Source organism: Vanellus vanellus (genome assembly GCF_965231255.1).
Source record: "Vanellus vanellus genome assembly, chromosome: 23".
In the NCBI taxonomy this organism is placed as follows: domain Eukaryota; kingdom Metazoa; phylum Chordata; class Aves; order Charadriiformes; family Charadriidae; genus Vanellus; species Vanellus vanellus.
The window spans coordinates 2,757,407-2,773,552 of NC_138928.1; the positions used below are offsets into that span (position 1 = coordinate 2,757,407).

The 16,146-nt window shown below is 58.2% G+C and overlaps 1 protein-coding gene across 1 annotated transcript; it reads right to left on the reverse strand.

Annotated features, from left to right (window-relative positions):
* Positions 1-2,125: 2,125 nt before the first annotated feature.
* On the reverse strand, positions 2,126-15,877 carry DEF6 (DEF6 guanine nucleotide exchange factor). The gene is made up of 11 exons (XM_082494713.1): positions 15,714-15,877; positions 10,502-10,642; positions 8,638-8,823; positions 6,395-6,622; positions 6,168-6,314; positions 5,869-5,977; positions 5,483-5,781; positions 4,776-4,942; positions 4,372-4,570; positions 3,859-3,949; positions 2,126-3,618 (listed from the first exon to the last, which is right to left on the reverse strand). Exons 1-11 carry the CDS (start codon positions 15,807-15,809, stop codon positions 3,407-3,409), a joined length of 1,875 nt encoding a protein of 624 aa, XP_082350839.1. The 5' UTR covers positions 15,810-15,877; the 3' UTR covers positions 2,126-3,406.
* Positions 15,878-16,146: the final 269 nt, after the last annotated feature.

Below are 16,146 nucleotides of genomic sequence, written 5' to 3' on the forward strand. Positions count from 1 at the left end.
ATGAGTGCCTTGTCACAGGCAAGTGGCTCGTCCGGAGGCAGAAATGGCGCTGGGCAGGAGCCACCAGGCAGCCCTGGGCAGGAGGCTGGGCAGTAACTAGCCCACGCTGTGCCAGAAAGGGAAGGGAAGAGGGATTTGTCTCAGGCAATGAAACTGGGACTTGAGGTCCAGAGAGCTGCTGCCGCCGGCTCTCTATGTTGCTGGATGCCATGGGACCCCCGTTACGCACCGCTCGGGGCGTCTGTGGCCTCTCTGGGGTTCTCTTCCCCTTCCCAGTCTGAGCCCCTCACTGCTTTCGGCCCTCCTAGGGACAGATCAGCTGCCCGCCGGGGGACTTGCAAGCCACCTGCTGTCAATGACGTTACTTTAGGTCTAAGATGGAGCTAATTTTATATCTTCACCCCCTAGGTAAACCACAGCGGTGGCTAATCTGATAAGTGATGTTATATTTAAAAAGCACAGGCCCTGTCACTGCTATGGATTCTCAAGGAGCAGTACAGAGGCTGGATGATGCCCCTCGTTAATGCAGACAGAGCCACAATTAGGATTTGACCTGCCCTTCCTGCAAATGTGGAACCCCAGGCCAGTGCATTGGGACAGGGGAATCTGGGCAGAGCTGCGGGTTTGGGGCTGCAAAGGATTCACGTACAGAGCAGCAAGGTTTGTATCTGACTCTGCTCACGCACACGGTGTTACCCCACAGATGGGTCCATGAGGTTTCCCCCACAAGACCCCTCCATGGGCATGCAGACCCCGCACACACCCACGCTGGTGCAGGGGCGGGATGGTGGGAGCGGCAGAGAGCCAATCTTTCCCAGCGCCTCCCTGAGCTCTCCTTGTGATCCTGCTGCAGGAGTTTATTCTTAGTCGGAGGCTCCAGGGCGCACGCCGATGATGCGCATCAACTGCTGACTTAGTCAAGCTCCAGCTCTCGGTTGGCCGCTCCGGGAGGATGAGACAAATCCGGGCGCATCCAGACTTGGTGCCTGATCAAAGGCAGGTGCTGACACTGGTTCCGGCTGTTCCCTCCACGCCTGTCCTTGCCTATGGCAATTAATGTATAGCTTTTTGCCGCATGAGAACTTGACTCTCGGGAGCAAAAGCAATGCTCTGGTGAGCTGCTGTAAGGAGGGATGGTACAGCCCCAGAGCTCAGGAAAAGCAATGGCACTGTCACCGGCAGGGATGTGGCCCCTGGGGGCTGTGCATTGGATCAGACCCCTTGTGACAAGGGTGGAGGTGGCCCTTTTCCTCCCTGTTTAGGTGTGGCGTGGCACATACCTGTCCTGACACCTGATCAGGGATGAGATTGAGGTAATGAAGCTGATGAGGGAGGATGCTGTCTCCCATCAGTGCATTTCCACCCAGCCTGTTTCCTTCCCAGTAGAGATGGGCGTTTAGCTCCCTCCCCATTCTTGCTCTCCGGATCGCACGGACCAACGAGCAGCTTTGCCAGGGTCACCCTGGGAGGCTGCAGCGATTCATACCCTGGTCCCCATGCGTCTCGATGAAAGACAGAGCCCCAGCCTCCAGTGCAGTCTGTTGGGAATGTCTTGCTCCACCAGAAAACCTGTCCGGAGTTGAGGGATCCTGTGTCCCAGTGGACTGGCCAGGATGGCTCAGGGCCAGGCAGGGACCCCAAGATCCACATGGGGCTGTAGGGCCCACGCTGCTGCTCAGGACGACCCTGCTGTGTCCCAGCACAGTGGGAAGGAGGAGGAGAGGTGATGAATTTGACCTGCAGCCCCTGCAGGGCCATGGCCACTGTGGCCATCACTGTAAGGGCTGCAGCCACCCGTGCCCTCCCTGTGCGTCAGCGAGGCTGCGTGGGACTGGGGCACAGGGCCACCCAGTCACCCTCATGGGCACACAGAGCTGCTTTGTCCCAGAACAGCCACGCCGCTCCACTGGCACCTGCGGAAATGGCCTCTCTCGCAGTCAGGCACAACGAAAAATAATTGTAAAAAAGGAACACTGTAAAAACTGGGGAGGGGGGGAGAGCTGTGTGAGCAAATGCTGAAAGCCGCACGAGTAGGAAATAGATTGTAATCACCCTAATGAACTGCAGTTAATCAGTGTGAGCAACCATGAACCAGGGTTTGATGCAGGGCTTGCTACCAGAGGGGACCCTGATGTGACCGGGGGCTGTGTGCACTGTACAATAAAGACCCCAAAGTCACAAGTGAATGGGACTGTATTTAAAGAGAAGTGCTTGGAAAAACTAACCCCAGTATTGGCGTGGGTTGGGTTTGGGGTGGGTTTTTTTGGTGCAGGGAGGTTTGCCAGCAGACCTGGCTTTTATTCTCAGTTTTTCAGGGAGCAAATTAGCTGGAGGAGACAGGCCAGGCCAGTGTTACTGAAGAGAGCTGCCACATCCACCAGCTCCCCGTTTGGATGGCCCCTGGGAGTCTTTGCTATTGCCTTCTGCAGACCTTCGACCAGATCCTTTGATCAGACTTCTGGAACAGGGATTCCCACAGTCCAAGGGCAAAGACCTCAGCGAAGCTCAGAGCACCGTTACCTTCCTATACAAGCACTTCATTAATCACACAGAGGTGTTGTCCCTCCCAGATGTTACCCCTGTGCCAGCCCTCCCACCCAGAGGGGAGTTCATCATCTATGGCCAATTCACCAGCATCCATGTCGCTCTTGGCCCTCCGCAGACCAACCCAAAATCCACTGGGGGAGCCTCTTTGTGCAGGTGGTGTCTGATTTCGTTTAATGGGCTCTTTTCTACAGTAGGAATCAAAACCCTGCACTGCCGAGGAGGGAGGTCTGGTGCCTGCAGGGCCACAGATGTGCAGGGAAGGAGGTCTGCGGGCCAGCGGCTCCAAAAGCTTCATTGCTTGTTGGTTTCTGCTAACATCTACGTGACTCTAGTGATGAACAACCACCTTCAGGGTGATGCATGTGTTAGTTAAGGACACCCCGGCCTTTCTGCGGGGGTGGCGAGAAGGCACTGCTCTGTCTGCCAAGGCTTCCCTGACAGCTGCCATCGCAGGGCCATGCGCCCAGGGGCGCAGCGGGCGATGTAGAAGGGTTACTGGTAGAAACCAAGGGGGAACTGCAGCCCTGGGCCATGCAGTCCAAACCCACTGGCTCTTCTTTTAGGCAGGGTGGAAAACAGAGTCTGGGAAGTCAAGTCCAGGTCCCACACCTGGGCAGCCCAGAGGAGATGGCTCCACTGCCTTGTCCCCAACGTTGGGCTGTCTGAGCCTCCTGGCACGGCATGGCTGCAGCCCTTTCCCGAGGAAAATGGGAGCATCTCTGCCTTATATGTAGTCAACTATAGGCTCTGTGCTGGTCCCCACTTGTCTCCATCCAGAGATGGCCATATTGACTTGTGTCTGCTCAAAGGGATGTGCTGAACCCCGCAGTTCCCTGCTGGGCTCTACCATCCTGCTGGGCTAGTTGGTGGGTTCTGTGGCCATGGTGTCCGCATCTGGAGATGGCAGCATGCCGCTGTTCCCGCCGTTGCTCACGTTTTCCTTGCTGTTGACCCTTGTGGGGTTGCTGCCTTTATCCTCCGCTTTCTGCTTGAGTTTGAGGGAGGAATCTCTCTGGGAGAGGAGGGGTTGGTAGCCAGCGAAGCCTCCTCCACTCACGTTCGTACGCTTGTCTGGGGACAGACATAAAAAGAGGATTGTTTACCTGGGGTCCAAATTGACCTTACAGATGAGGAAAAGGGTTATGGGTTCTCTCCATGCCGGAGGTGTGGGGGTATCTTCTCTGAAAGATGGGGGTCCTTCCAGCCCCCAGATGCCCCCAAAGAGGGGGAGATGGGTGGGAGACTGGGGTCGTGCCCCAGCGTGGCTGTGCTCAGGAGGGGCAGGGGAGGGTGTGATGGCCGGTCTCCTACCTCCTGGCCCGATGGGGTGCATTAGTCGGTTCATCTGGACATTCCAGTGCTTGACGTTGGTGCTGGCCTGTCGCAGCTTCCGCTGGGCCGCCTGGGAGGGGATGGAGGAGAGGGGTGAGCCGGCTGCCTGACAACCCCCGACCTGGGGCCATGGGCAGGAATTTCCCTTCCCTGAGTAAGTCTGGATTGGAGGCTCCCTCTGGGACGCAGACCCAGCTCACCCTCCTCTAGGTCTTCTGCTCCTCCTCCAATCCTCCCACCTCCACACACTCCCACTGTTGACATTGCTCTGGACACCAGCACTATCCCCCCGGGGCAGGACATGCTTGTCCCATCTCAGCCACTGGATCACCCCGTGCCTGCCCATGGCACAGCACAGAAAACCCTCAAGGCAATGCCAGCTTGGTTCCCAAAGCTGCTGGGTCCTCCCCGGTGTGGAGGTGACTCAGGGAGGGCTGGGAAGTCCCCCGGGGCTCACACCGTGAAGGGATGTGGCACCGATGTGATGCTCACCATGACGTCTTGGTCCACCCTCTGCCTGTTCACTCTCACTTCTTCCAGCTGTTTCTGTGCCTCTTCCAGACACTTGTTCTTGTTCTCCATCTCCTGCTTGAGGACTTGCTTCTCCAGCTGAGTTTTGATGATATATTCCTCTTGCTCCTCCTTCAGCTTCATCAGCTGCTTCAGCTTCTCTTCTTCCTCAGCCAGTAGCCTGTCAACAAAGAGCAAGAAGTGAGGACGTCCCTCTGCCACTTCATCCACCAGCTTTCCCCATCCCTACTGGCATACTGGGAAGTCACCAGCACACCCCAGTACTCCCGGGAGCATTGCGTAGCCACGAGGAGCGTGTCCCCATGCCCAGCTCCTGCCCTGGGAGTGAGGCTGGTTGAGGAGGAGCAGGGATGCCCTGGTCCTACCTGGCCTGTGCGTATCTCACAGACTCCTCATCCTGCCGCGCTTTCACCTCCTGCTGTAGGGCTTCCTGGAGACGCTCCTGCATGTCCTCCAGCTCCAGGATGCGCTTGCGCTGACGCTCTGCCTCTGCCTCCTTCAGGACCATCTCTGCCTGCATGGAGGCGCGAGCCTGCGGCAGGGAGAGAAGCCATCACTGTGGGCAGCTAGCAGAACCACTGCCACCGTCCCCAGGACCCCCTTACCCCCACATCCCTGGGCGGATGGGGCCAAACATCTCCCACACCAGGGAGAGCCCATGGAGAGAGCTCCAAAGCAAGGTCGTTTCCCTGCTCAGGATACACACCGCGTCATTTGGAGCCAGCGCTGGCTGCGAGGTCAGAAATGGGCTCCCTGGCCATCCCGACTCTAGCACTCGCCTCTCACCTGCCCCCCAGCTTCATATACCCCAGGGCAGGTTGTCCTCATCTCCTGCTCCTCGAGTATCTCACGCCCAGCAGAGCTGACCCCTCCATCCCTTGTCCCCTGGTCAGATACTGTCCCCAGCAGCCCAGAGGCGATGGGTGGCAGCAGCACTGTTGCGAGACTGGAAGGTGCTCCTAAAAGCTCCTCCAAACCCCCAGGGCTGTCACAGGCAAGGGAATGGGAAGGAAGCACCCACCCCATGACCAACAGAGCCCTGGGGCAGGACATGCCATGAGGATGCACCCACCTGCTCAGCCTCCTGCAGCTGGATCTCCAGCGTCCTCTGCATCTCCTCGTGCTGCTGCCTCCGCCGCTGCTCCTCCTCCTGCAGGAGTATCTCTGCCTGCCGCTGGGCCTCCTTGAGCAACTCCAGCTCCTGCAGCTTCCTCTCCTTCTCCTCCTGGAGCTGCTTGAGCCGCTGCGTCTCCTCCTCCTTGGCCGCCTTGCGCTGCTCCCGTTGCTCCCGCTGCTCCCGTCGCTTCTGCTTCAGGTCTTTGTGCAGGGACTTCTTGCCCTCAGCCTGCAGCCGGATGGCCGTCTGGATGGCTGGGGAGGGAGGGAAAGGGACAGTCAGTGGGGACATGGCGGGGGAGCACGGGGAAGCTGGGGAGGGGGCTCAGGGTGGGCACGGACCTAGCGTCCACTCCTGGCGCTGCCGGGTGTCGGAGGCGCTCATCTCGTAGGTGCGGGAGGAGGTCTTCACGCAGAACATGCACCTCTTCCCATCCCGGTCTGGCAGCATCTGCAGGGAGGGGACACAGGATGGTGTTACCCCCCCATACCCCACGTTATCCCCGCTTTCTCCAGCCATAGGACTTGGCTCTCCCATGCTCATGGGTGCGAAATGATGTATTCTTGCGTTTCCCTTCCTGGGGTCTGAAGAGGACCTCATGAGTCTCCTGTCCCTGAGCTGAGCATGGCCCGGGCTGTACCTCCACGCAGCAGTGCTTGTCCAACGCGATGCTCCCCTTCTTCTCCTTCCGTTCCTCACTCATGTAGTAGGACAGGACACTGGGCTTCAGCGTGAACCATCGCTCCGACCAATTCCTCCTCAGCTGGCCCTTCTTCCAGAGGTAGCCCTGAGCCCGAGAAACATGGGGATCAATAATGGGGTGGGGGCAGGACAGAGTTTATGCCCCAGGACATGTGGGCTCCTTGCCTGTTTGAGCACATCCTCGATGACCTCCTGGTACACCTCCTCCACGGCCATGCTGACGGCCTCCTGCTCGATGCCTCGCAGGAACCGCCCCGAGTTCACCATGTCCAGGAACTGCCAGACCGTCAGCCCCCCCTGCCCCTGCGGCTCCTGGGAGAGGTAGTCATCCAGCTCGCAGGAGTTCAGCTCCACATTCATGGCTGTGCAGATCTTCTTCAGCAGGTACTCCACCTGTGGGGGTGGGGAACTCAGCGGTGGTGAGAAGTGAGAGCCATCCCCACCACACCAACTCATTTTAGAGAGCCCAAGACCAACATCTCTTTCCAGCCTGGAGATGCAGAACCCTTATTCCAGAGGTACCACACTTTGTGATGGTTGATGGTCATGGCCAAGCTGTTCCCCGCAGCAGGCAGGCTCAGGAGGTTGACATTGGATTAGAGCTTGACCACTACTGGGAGGTTTTTCCTTTTAACCACAAAGCTGAGATGTTTTTGGCTTGTTTGTCTGCAGAGTGAGACAACTCCTCAGAAGTCAAGCGCCTGAGAGAGAACAGCCCAACGCTGCTGGCCCCCACACCAGCCCGCAAGGCAGGTGGCTCAGACCTCAGCACCGCTCCGATTTCCAGCTGACGCCGTAAAAACACCAAGGAGGAGCAGGGGGAAGAGATCCCTACGGAGGAGGTGAGCATCGTTTTGAAACTGGAAATAAACAGCTTTGAAAAAAGAGCTAAAATGGTTGACGTGATGTCGGGAAGACTTGTTTCAGCTTAAGTTTTGCTGCCAGCTCTCCTCTACCCACCATCTGGGGCCCAAGGAGGGGGGGTGACTGCGGAGAGCCACGCAGGTGAAACACAGCAGAATCCCCGCACCCAGCTGGGTTTTTTTTACATCATCTAAGAGAAGTGCAAGAAAGCTTATTTTTTGAGACTTTTAAAATTATTTGATTATATTTTATATATTATATGATTATATATATTAGCTATACAATTATATATTTTATATATTATATAATTTTTACGTTTTAAATTCTTTTTGACAGCTTATTTATTAAGGAACAGAGTTTCTTTTTTTCTTTTCTTTTTTTTTTTTCTTTTTTCAAGCTCAGCCCCATTAGCGGCGAGATGATTCAGTTTGTCACGGTCTGGGGAACAGGAAACACCTCTCCCGGGGCGCAGGAAGTGCGGTCGCCCTCCCACATCTGCGCACCACTGTACTTCTTGTCCTTTTTTTTGCTCCCCTCCCTTTTTTTTTTTTTTTTTTTTTTGTTTTCTTTTGACTTTTCTGCTGATCTCAGGAGGTTGATTATGGTGTCAAAGCAGACGGCAGCTGCTTGCCCAGCCGAGCTCCTCCTGGTGAGGCCGCTCTTGGCCTCTGAGCTTCTCCCTCCTCCCCAGATCTACCCACCTTCTCGTGGGGCTTTGAGCTGACCCCCAGGAGAAGGGAGAACCTCCTCCTCCAAATGCCAGCTGGAATTTGGAGATTTAGAGATTACTGCCAGAAGCTTTGCTGTGCCCGGTACCTCGCTCTTAACTCTCCAGATGCTGGGCAGGGGGTGAGCGCCTGGTGGCAGCGGGCATGGAGAGAGACAACTGAGTCTGCTCTGCCACTGCCTTCGTGGTGGCACGGGCTGTCAAACGGCCCAGGAGACACAGCCCCAGCTGCCCTGACAGCGATTTCACGGGGAGTAACCTCCCGTTGCACCAGATTTTAAGGGTTTCTCATCATCTTCTCTTTCTCCCCCATGAAAATCTGGAGTCCTCCTCCAACACCATGCTCGACTCAACCCTTGGGTGAGATGCAAGGGCTTTAGGCAAGGGACCAGCCACTGGAGGAGCTGAGCTGCTGATGCTTCTTGGTTGGGGCTCTGAGAACTGGTACATTCATTTCACAGCAGGCAAAAGAGCTCGCTGGTGTAGGCTTGTACCATGGAAGACCAAAATGGACCAGCCCACACCTCATCTTCCAAGACATCTATCTGTGAGAGGCTTCAGCATTTTGGAGGGTTCCCCCCAGCTGCTCCCAAGTCACCCCCTTCTCCCTGGCCATAGCGGGGGGTGCCCAGGGCAGACAGCCCCCTCCTCCCACCCCTGCCCTGTTCTCTCTCACACCCTGGAGCACCACATCTTGCAGGATGTGGTGGGACATGCCAGGAAGCGATAGTGGGATGTGTCATCCCCAAACTGGGCTCTAGCAGCACGCAGAGCCCTGGGAGGATGAGGATGGGGTGAGGGGAGAGGCAGGTCCTACCTCATCTGGTACCATGACGAGAGGGTATTTATCTTCAGACAGAAAGTTGAAGAGACACCAGAGCTTGAAGGCATCCTGGTGGGATACAACGCTATTCCCGTTCCGGTCAGGCTTGTAATTCTTCTTCGCCGTCAGGGTCCAGCAGAGTTCGTCAAAGTTTTCTTTGACAAAAGCGCCTTCCTCCACCTGCGGGCAGGAGCCGGGGGGTGAGCGTGGTGCTGCGGGGCTACGGAGGGGGTTTCTGGGGGGGAGGCGCTGGAGGGAAGACACGCTCACACCTGAAATCTCCTGTCCCTGCCCATGAGAAGCACAGGGTGATTGATATGTGGGACCCACACCTAGAGTGTAAGTGGGCACTGACCCGTGATGCCAGAGTACGTGTCCCCAGCACAGGTCCCTTACGCAGGCAAGCGAGATGTCCCGGCTGGTAGAGAAGACGCTATGGGACCACGACATGGCCACGGTGGCTCAGCCGTGTCCTGCCGGGCTTTGGAGCACCAGCAGGAACCCTGTGGTAAAGCACACGCAGCAGTGTGTGGTGCTCTCCCAAGCCCACCTCCCCTGTGCCTCCACGGCTCACTCTCGTTGTCCCATTTGACCATAAAGAGGAACTGGGGCTCAGCGAAGGGAAGTGATGGCTCACGGGTAGGCAGTGGCAGAGGCAGGAATGGTGCCTCCATCAACCTCAGCCCTGCTGTCCGTCCACGAGCTTCTGTGACCGCCTGCCTGGCACTGCGAGCTCCTTCCTGCGGCAGTTTTGGTGCAGCGTGGGACCAGAGGAGCCACATCTGGCCGCTCCATCCCAGCTGTGTGAGCCACGCGCTGCCAGCACGAGGGCAAACCGCAGCCTGCAGTGGCAGAGCCGGAGAAAAACCTATGGGTGGGGGAAAGCTGAAAGCCCCTCTTACTAGGAAAACCCACTTCCCCTTCTGAGGCTCTGGGATTTTATTAGCAGTAGCGAAAACAGAAGAAGGGGGTTTAAAGGTCATCTCCCAAAGAACCACGTGGGAAACTGGAAGGATTTTGGCCACTCGGTGATAGGGACGTTGGGCTGGCTGGTCGTGGGCAGCTGCCTGTTCCAGGCAGGGGGAGCTGGGGAAGGTTCTGCCCTCGCTGGCTGCAGACCAGATCCCTGCGGCTGAGATCAGCATCCCTGGACCAGGCTGGGCAGCTCCTGACCAGCTCAGGGCAAGGCGAGGACTGGCACGGAGACCGGCGCGGCTCAGCCCAGGGGAAGCAGACGGGGAGGGAAGGGTTACTGCACCCAGCTCTGCCCCCCCCCGCCCCCCCCCCCCCCCCCTCCTCCACTTCTTTCGAGCACACAGTGGAAGAAAGTTGTCAGTCATTTTTCCTCTCCCCACATGCCTGGAGGAAACGAGTACCCAGCCGCAAAGTCTCGCTGCGCCAAACAAAGGTGCCTTTGAGCCACACAGAAAAAAAAGGGAGAAAGCCTCTGCCCACCCCAACCTCTGCTCCTGCCCTGGCACCTCGTCCTCCTCCCTCTCCTCCTCTTTGCCGAATGAGGTCCCATCTTAAATTTGAACAGGGGTGGAGAGGAAAACGGGGCTGCTTTCTCTCTCTGAGCCCTTTAGGAAACGTGGTCAGAGATACACCTCCATCCAGAGCCTTGATGGAAAGGGCTGACTTCACCTTTGCCAAGGAGACGCTGAGTATTAAACGTTTCTCACTCATTTTGGCATTCACCCGAGTGCTCCCCAACTCTCTGCATCCTTTTTCCACCCACGGGATCTCCAGAGCTGTGGGGCTGCCACGGGATGCGGGAGCAGACCAGGGACCGTGGTGTCCCCACCAGAAACGCAGCAGGTCGGGGCAGGGGATGGGGGGGGATGGCCAAGGGGCTCACCTTATCCAAGATGTACTTGTTGAGGTACGGCATGTAGCCCTGGCTGGACACCGGCCCGTCGTCGTCATCGCGGAAATGCTCTTCCAGTGCCACGGGGTCGTGGGGGATGCACAGCACCGTGTACAGGTTGTGAGACAGCACCTGGGGGGGGACGGGGAGAAGGTGAACAACCTCCAACCCTGCCCCAACCCATCCCCGCGGTGCCACCCGCCCACCCGGGGACCGCGCGCTGCTCCGCATCCCCTCCCCGCAGCACCCGGGCGGGAGTTGGGTTTGGCAGAGGCACAGGGGAATATTCCCAAATGTGAACCTTGGAGAATCATTTAGAAACAGGCAAAATCTGAGGATTTTTCCACATTCGTTTCTCTTCTTTCTTGGCACATGAGGAAGTTGTTTTGTTTTTTTTTTCTGTTTTGTTTTAAAAGGGCTGTTTCAAACATTACAGAGCAAACAGGACATGCTTTGATCTAGAGAGGACGATAACCCACCCCAAGCCATGCTGTTTGGCAGCTGCCCTCAGCGATTTCTTGAAAACATAACTGGCCGCGGCGGCCGGCCTGGCAGCGGTTCCTTGCTGCCAGTGGGGCATGGGAAGACGCAAAGATGAAAATATGAAAAGATTTATAGGAAACTAAGAAAAGGTTTTGCCTGGGATGGAAGCAGACAGGGGGGATCTGGAGGTACAGCATCTCCAGACGCAGTCTGCCAACGTCACCAACCAGCCCAGTTTTGTTCAAATCCCCCAAAACAAAGCATGTTTTGAAGCTCCTGAATTTCCCATGTGTTGGAAAGCCCACGCCGCTGCCGGGCCGGCTGCCAGAGCCCGGAGCAAGGCTGGCCACGAGGACCACCAGCATCTCCACCTCACGATGCCGGGCAGGCTGTTGTCTCCTCGTCTCTACCTCCCAGCGAGCAGGAGATGGTTAAACGCGCATCCCAAAATGATGCCGCCCTGGCGCACCAGGGTTGGCAAAAACAGCTTGTGGGGTTTGCAGACACAGCTTGCCAAGGTTTGAGGAGAGGGGCTGGAGGAGATGGGGTGCAGCATCCCTGCTCCTGCTCCTCTCCGTGCAGGGCTGGAATTTTCCCCCCAGCAGGAGGGGAGCCACCGGAGACCATGCCGGCTGCTGCAGCTGGAGACGGTTCTTGCTCAACCAGATTTTCCTTCTTTTCACCCTCTGGACTGATGTTATCAGCAGGACTCCACCCCGCGCTGTAGCCCTGAGCGCTGCTGCTGCTATGGCTGTGCCTTTTTTGGGGGTTCAGTGCAGCGCCGGGGTCTGCAGAGGCGTGGGGAGTGATGGAAACACCATGGGCATCCTCTGGGATGGCTAATGAATCCATCAGGATGGATTGAAAGTTTGGGAATCGCATCCCATTCCCCATTTCCAACGTTGGGCCTCGTCCCCATCCCTCGCACCTCCTCTCACAGCACCCCAAAAAGCCCTGGGAGGTCTCGCTCCGGCACGCTGCGAACCGCAGTCCCTCGGCTCACCGGGGCGGTCACCTCCAAAATGAAAGTGGGGCAGAGTGGAGAGGAAAGCCCCGGCCAGGCTGATGTGGGGTGCGTGCGGCCGGGGCTGCCCCAACCCCGGGGGGAGAGGAGAGGTGGGAAACCCCCTCCCCGGGCTCCCCAGGCTCTGAAATGAGGGATAGGAGGGGAAAATAACGGCAGGGGGGGTAAAAGGGATGGGATGCTCTCAGAGCGGTTTGGTGATGCAACATTTCCCCTGCAGCGTGCAGGGCATGGCCGGGGGGGAGCAAAGGTCTGCCTGACACCCCCGAGCACCCCAAATCCCTCTGAGCACCCCAAATCCCTCCGAGCACCAGCCCCGCTGCTGTTCCCCACCCTCTCCCCTGCTCTCCTGCCCCCCATCACCCCCTGCTCCCACCCCTCCGCAGCCGAAGGCCGCCGAAGCCGGGGGTGGAATATTTAACGCCGCTGGAGAATGGCAGCGGCTCTTCTTCTCCCCTGTGGGAGACGCCGGGGGTGATGCCAGGGCTGGGGGTGACCTTTCGGGCTGGAGCCTGGCTCCCCGTGGGAAACACAAACCCCTCTGGCCCCGGCGGGGGGGAGCAGGGGGATCGGAGCTCCCGCACCGTGCAGGGAGCGTTGTTGCTGCTGCCCCAGTTTCCCCACGGGCAAGCAGAGCGGCGCTGCTGAGGAAAATCAAAGCCACGCCGGAGCTGGGGGTGCGGAGAGTCCTGTCCCAGGGGCCCCCCCGCGCCGGGAGCCCTTGCCAGCAGCGAGGGTCCCTCGGGCTGCCCGCTTTCTGCAGCGAGGAGGGGACAGATGTCCCCTCAGCCAGGACCCCTTGGTCCCTCGTGACCACCAGCTCCCGACCTCGGGGAAGGCTTTCCCCCCTGCTTCGATGAATGAGCTGGTGTCAGACCTGTTACTGGCCAAACTGGGACCCACCGGCATCTGCTAAGAGCCTTTTGTGCGTGCAACAAGCAGAGGAGCATTCAGTCCAAGGCATGTGCCTTCCTCCTGCCCCCCGGGGGGGGCCATAAACCGGCTGGGCTGTGCTAACGCACCCCTTCAAGGCACCAGTTATACCCAGAGACCTGCACAAGTTATGGGCTCTTTCCCCAAAAGGAGCAAGAGCCGCCTCCTGTGCCACGCGCACCCCGTGCCTGCCACCCCGCGCAGCGGGTGGGGGATCCCTGAGCCCCCCAACACGCATTTACACCGCTCGCCCGTCCCCCTGCCGCCTCCTCTCCGCTCCCCGAGGGCGTTGGAGCCTCAGGGGACCGACCTCCGCTCAGCAAATCGCTCCTCTCCCTCTGCAGCCGGGACAGGAGCGGAGCAGAGGTGCCAAGAAGCACCAGGACGGTGCTCGGTGGCTGCCGCCCGGGCTCGGCCACCCTGAAGGGCTCAGCCCTGTCCTGCCTGCGGGAGCCGAATCCCGCATCCCAGCCGGCATCCGCAGAGATGGGGAGCAGCTCCCCCAGGGAGGATGCGACAGCACGGAGAGGATAAAGGTTTATCCTCGAGCGGGGCTGGTGTGTGCCCGCGCTGGGAACAGAGCTACCCGACATCTCTCGACGCGCAACACTCAACCACAAGACTGTCTTTCCTTCCTGTGCAGATACGCACCTACCCTCGCGTACCCATACGCACCCGCTCGCTTGCGTAGAGGAGTGTCCAGGCGAAGAACTCAACTGCTGAACCCAACGGCTTCGCCAGCGCGCTTTGAAACGCCGCTAAATTTACTTATGCAAGTGGCTGGAGAGAGGTCGGCGGCGTTTAGCACCCGGGTCCCGCCGGCGTGCTGCTCATCCACCTGCAAATTCCCACCCCGACTCCCGGGGCCGGTTTTGTTCCCCCTAGGTGCAAACACCGGGAACACCGGCATTTCTCCCACCCTTATTCAAGCCCCCTCTTGCAGCAACACGCCTGGGTGAGGGAGCGGAGCCCAGCCCGGCTCGCACAGCCCCGGGGGAGTTTGGAGGAGGCACGGCCACCATGGCTTTAACGCGTTACTGCTCAAACCGGCGAGACCCTGGATTTCTTCCGCACTGAACCTACGAGCAGAAACGCCGCTGTCGGCTTGCGTAGGCTGGGGTGAACCCGAGCCAGCGGTTGGCATCGGTGGGTGATGGCAATGAGCTCGTCCCGGCCTCGAGGCCGGGGAAAAGTTATCCGGAGTTGAGCTTCGTCGTGCAACGGCGCAGCCCGACCCGCCGCCGGCCCGTCTCGGCGCTGAAAGGCGGATGGAAAAACAGCGAGGGGCGAATCTCCCTTCCCCTCTGAAATGTCACCCTGGGCAAAGTCACTGCGGAGACGCCGTCCCCAGCATCCCCCCCACCCCTGCGCGAGGGTTTGCAGCTCCCCCGACCCCCTCTGCACTGACTCTCTAGGAAACTGCCGTTAAAACTAGGGTCTCTGTGGCCTCAGCATCGTCGCCGGCGATAACGATCTTGCAAGAGAAGCGCTGCACATGTGCACACCGGCGCTTTCGGGGCCAGCAGCGTGCCTGGGCTGGGCTCAGGACCCGGCGCCTGGGTGCAGGGGATGCTGTCGGGGGGAGCACAGCTGCCCTCGGGGATTAGCCGGGGGAATTAGGTTCTCGCCTACTTTGGGATTTTCCTTAATTCCTTCAAGTATTTCTACAGTTTTAAGCAGGCGAGCGTGGCTCGCAGGGCACACATGCAACGAGTTTCGGGGGAGCAGCCGAAGGCAGCGGCTGAGCAGGAGGAGCCCGGCTGCTTCTCCTCCAGACCCCTGCAAACAAAACTCCTCATTTTTGGGCAAAATGCATCTCCCCCCGCCAAGCCCAGCACCTTCCCTGCAGCCTGGCCCGGGGGAAGCCCTATGAAGTAGAGGGAATAGAGGAAAAGAGGTTTCTTTGCAGTGTTTCACAACTCATCTCGTACACGGGCAGCAGCTGCCAAGTCCTGACGCAACATCTCCCCGTGTTTTGCATGTTTTCTAGCTCAGGTCTTTCCTCAGCATCGCAGCCCCCCGCTCCAACTGGCATTTTCAACCCCTGCGCCAGCCTAAAAACCCCAACGGGACATTTACCCGGCAACAAATAAAGGCGTCCCATCATTTGCAAAGGGGGAAAAAACCATAAAAATCAGTAATTATTGTCAAAGCCAAGGTGCAACCTGGTGGATTCGCCCAGACCCCATCCCAGAGGCAGACAAAAAGGGTTTTTTTTAAAGCCACGCTGGTTTTGAGGAAGGGCTGAAGGCAGGAGCCCCCTGCAAAGCTGCTCAGGGAGTGGGGGAGAGGGGAAATCAGAGATTTTTTAAAAGCGCTGTGTTATTTCTGGCCAGACCACTGAGGAGTTTTAGTCTAAAAATGGTCTGCCTCTACCTACCGACCCGCTGGCTGAACAGGAAGCAGAAACGCGGGTGCTCGGGAAAGCAAGAAAATATAAACCGAGTTTGGGCTGTTAGTTGGCCATGAAAAGCATAAGAAACTGGAAATAACTAAAAATTAGATTTCTCCTCGTTTTCACCTAGAAAATATGGTTGAGCATTAACTCCCCCAGCTTTTTTTTTAAAGGTAGACGAGGCAGAGCCAAAGAACTTCACCAAAACCAGTGTGGAGGCGACTGCAAGCTCTTATTAATCTTAATATTTAACAATCCCTCGGTGGAAACCCCAGGGGGACACCAAGCATCCCTGGACCCGCTCTGCCCCTCGCAGCCCACCCACCAGCCCCGCGCCGGGGCCATCCTGGCTCCCCCTGAGGACTCACTTTGAGCTGGGATTTGGAGACCTTGCCGCTCTTCTCCACATCCAGGGCGGTGAAGGCGTACCAGATGGACTTCAGCAGCTCCGCTCGCAGGTCCATGGCTACAGGCGGCAATGGCAGAGGCGGCTCTGTCGAGGCCGAGGATCCGGTTCCAGGAAACCGCCTGCCTCGACAGCCTTGGGCGTGAAGCTGGAGCGCCATCTGCTTGGGCGCACCCCCGAGAAGCCCACGGGCCACATCTCGGTCCCCACAGTCCCCTGGGCTGCAGGTCTTTCCCCCCTCCTCAAGCCCCTCCACGGACAGATCCCCAAAGAGATTGCTCAGCAGCCCAAGGGAAGCACAAACCAGGGCTGATGGAGCACAAACGGGACAGGGATTCGTAACCCTTTGCTAGCTCAGCCTAGAGATCAAAAGCTTTCTCAGCGTTCGTGTTCTG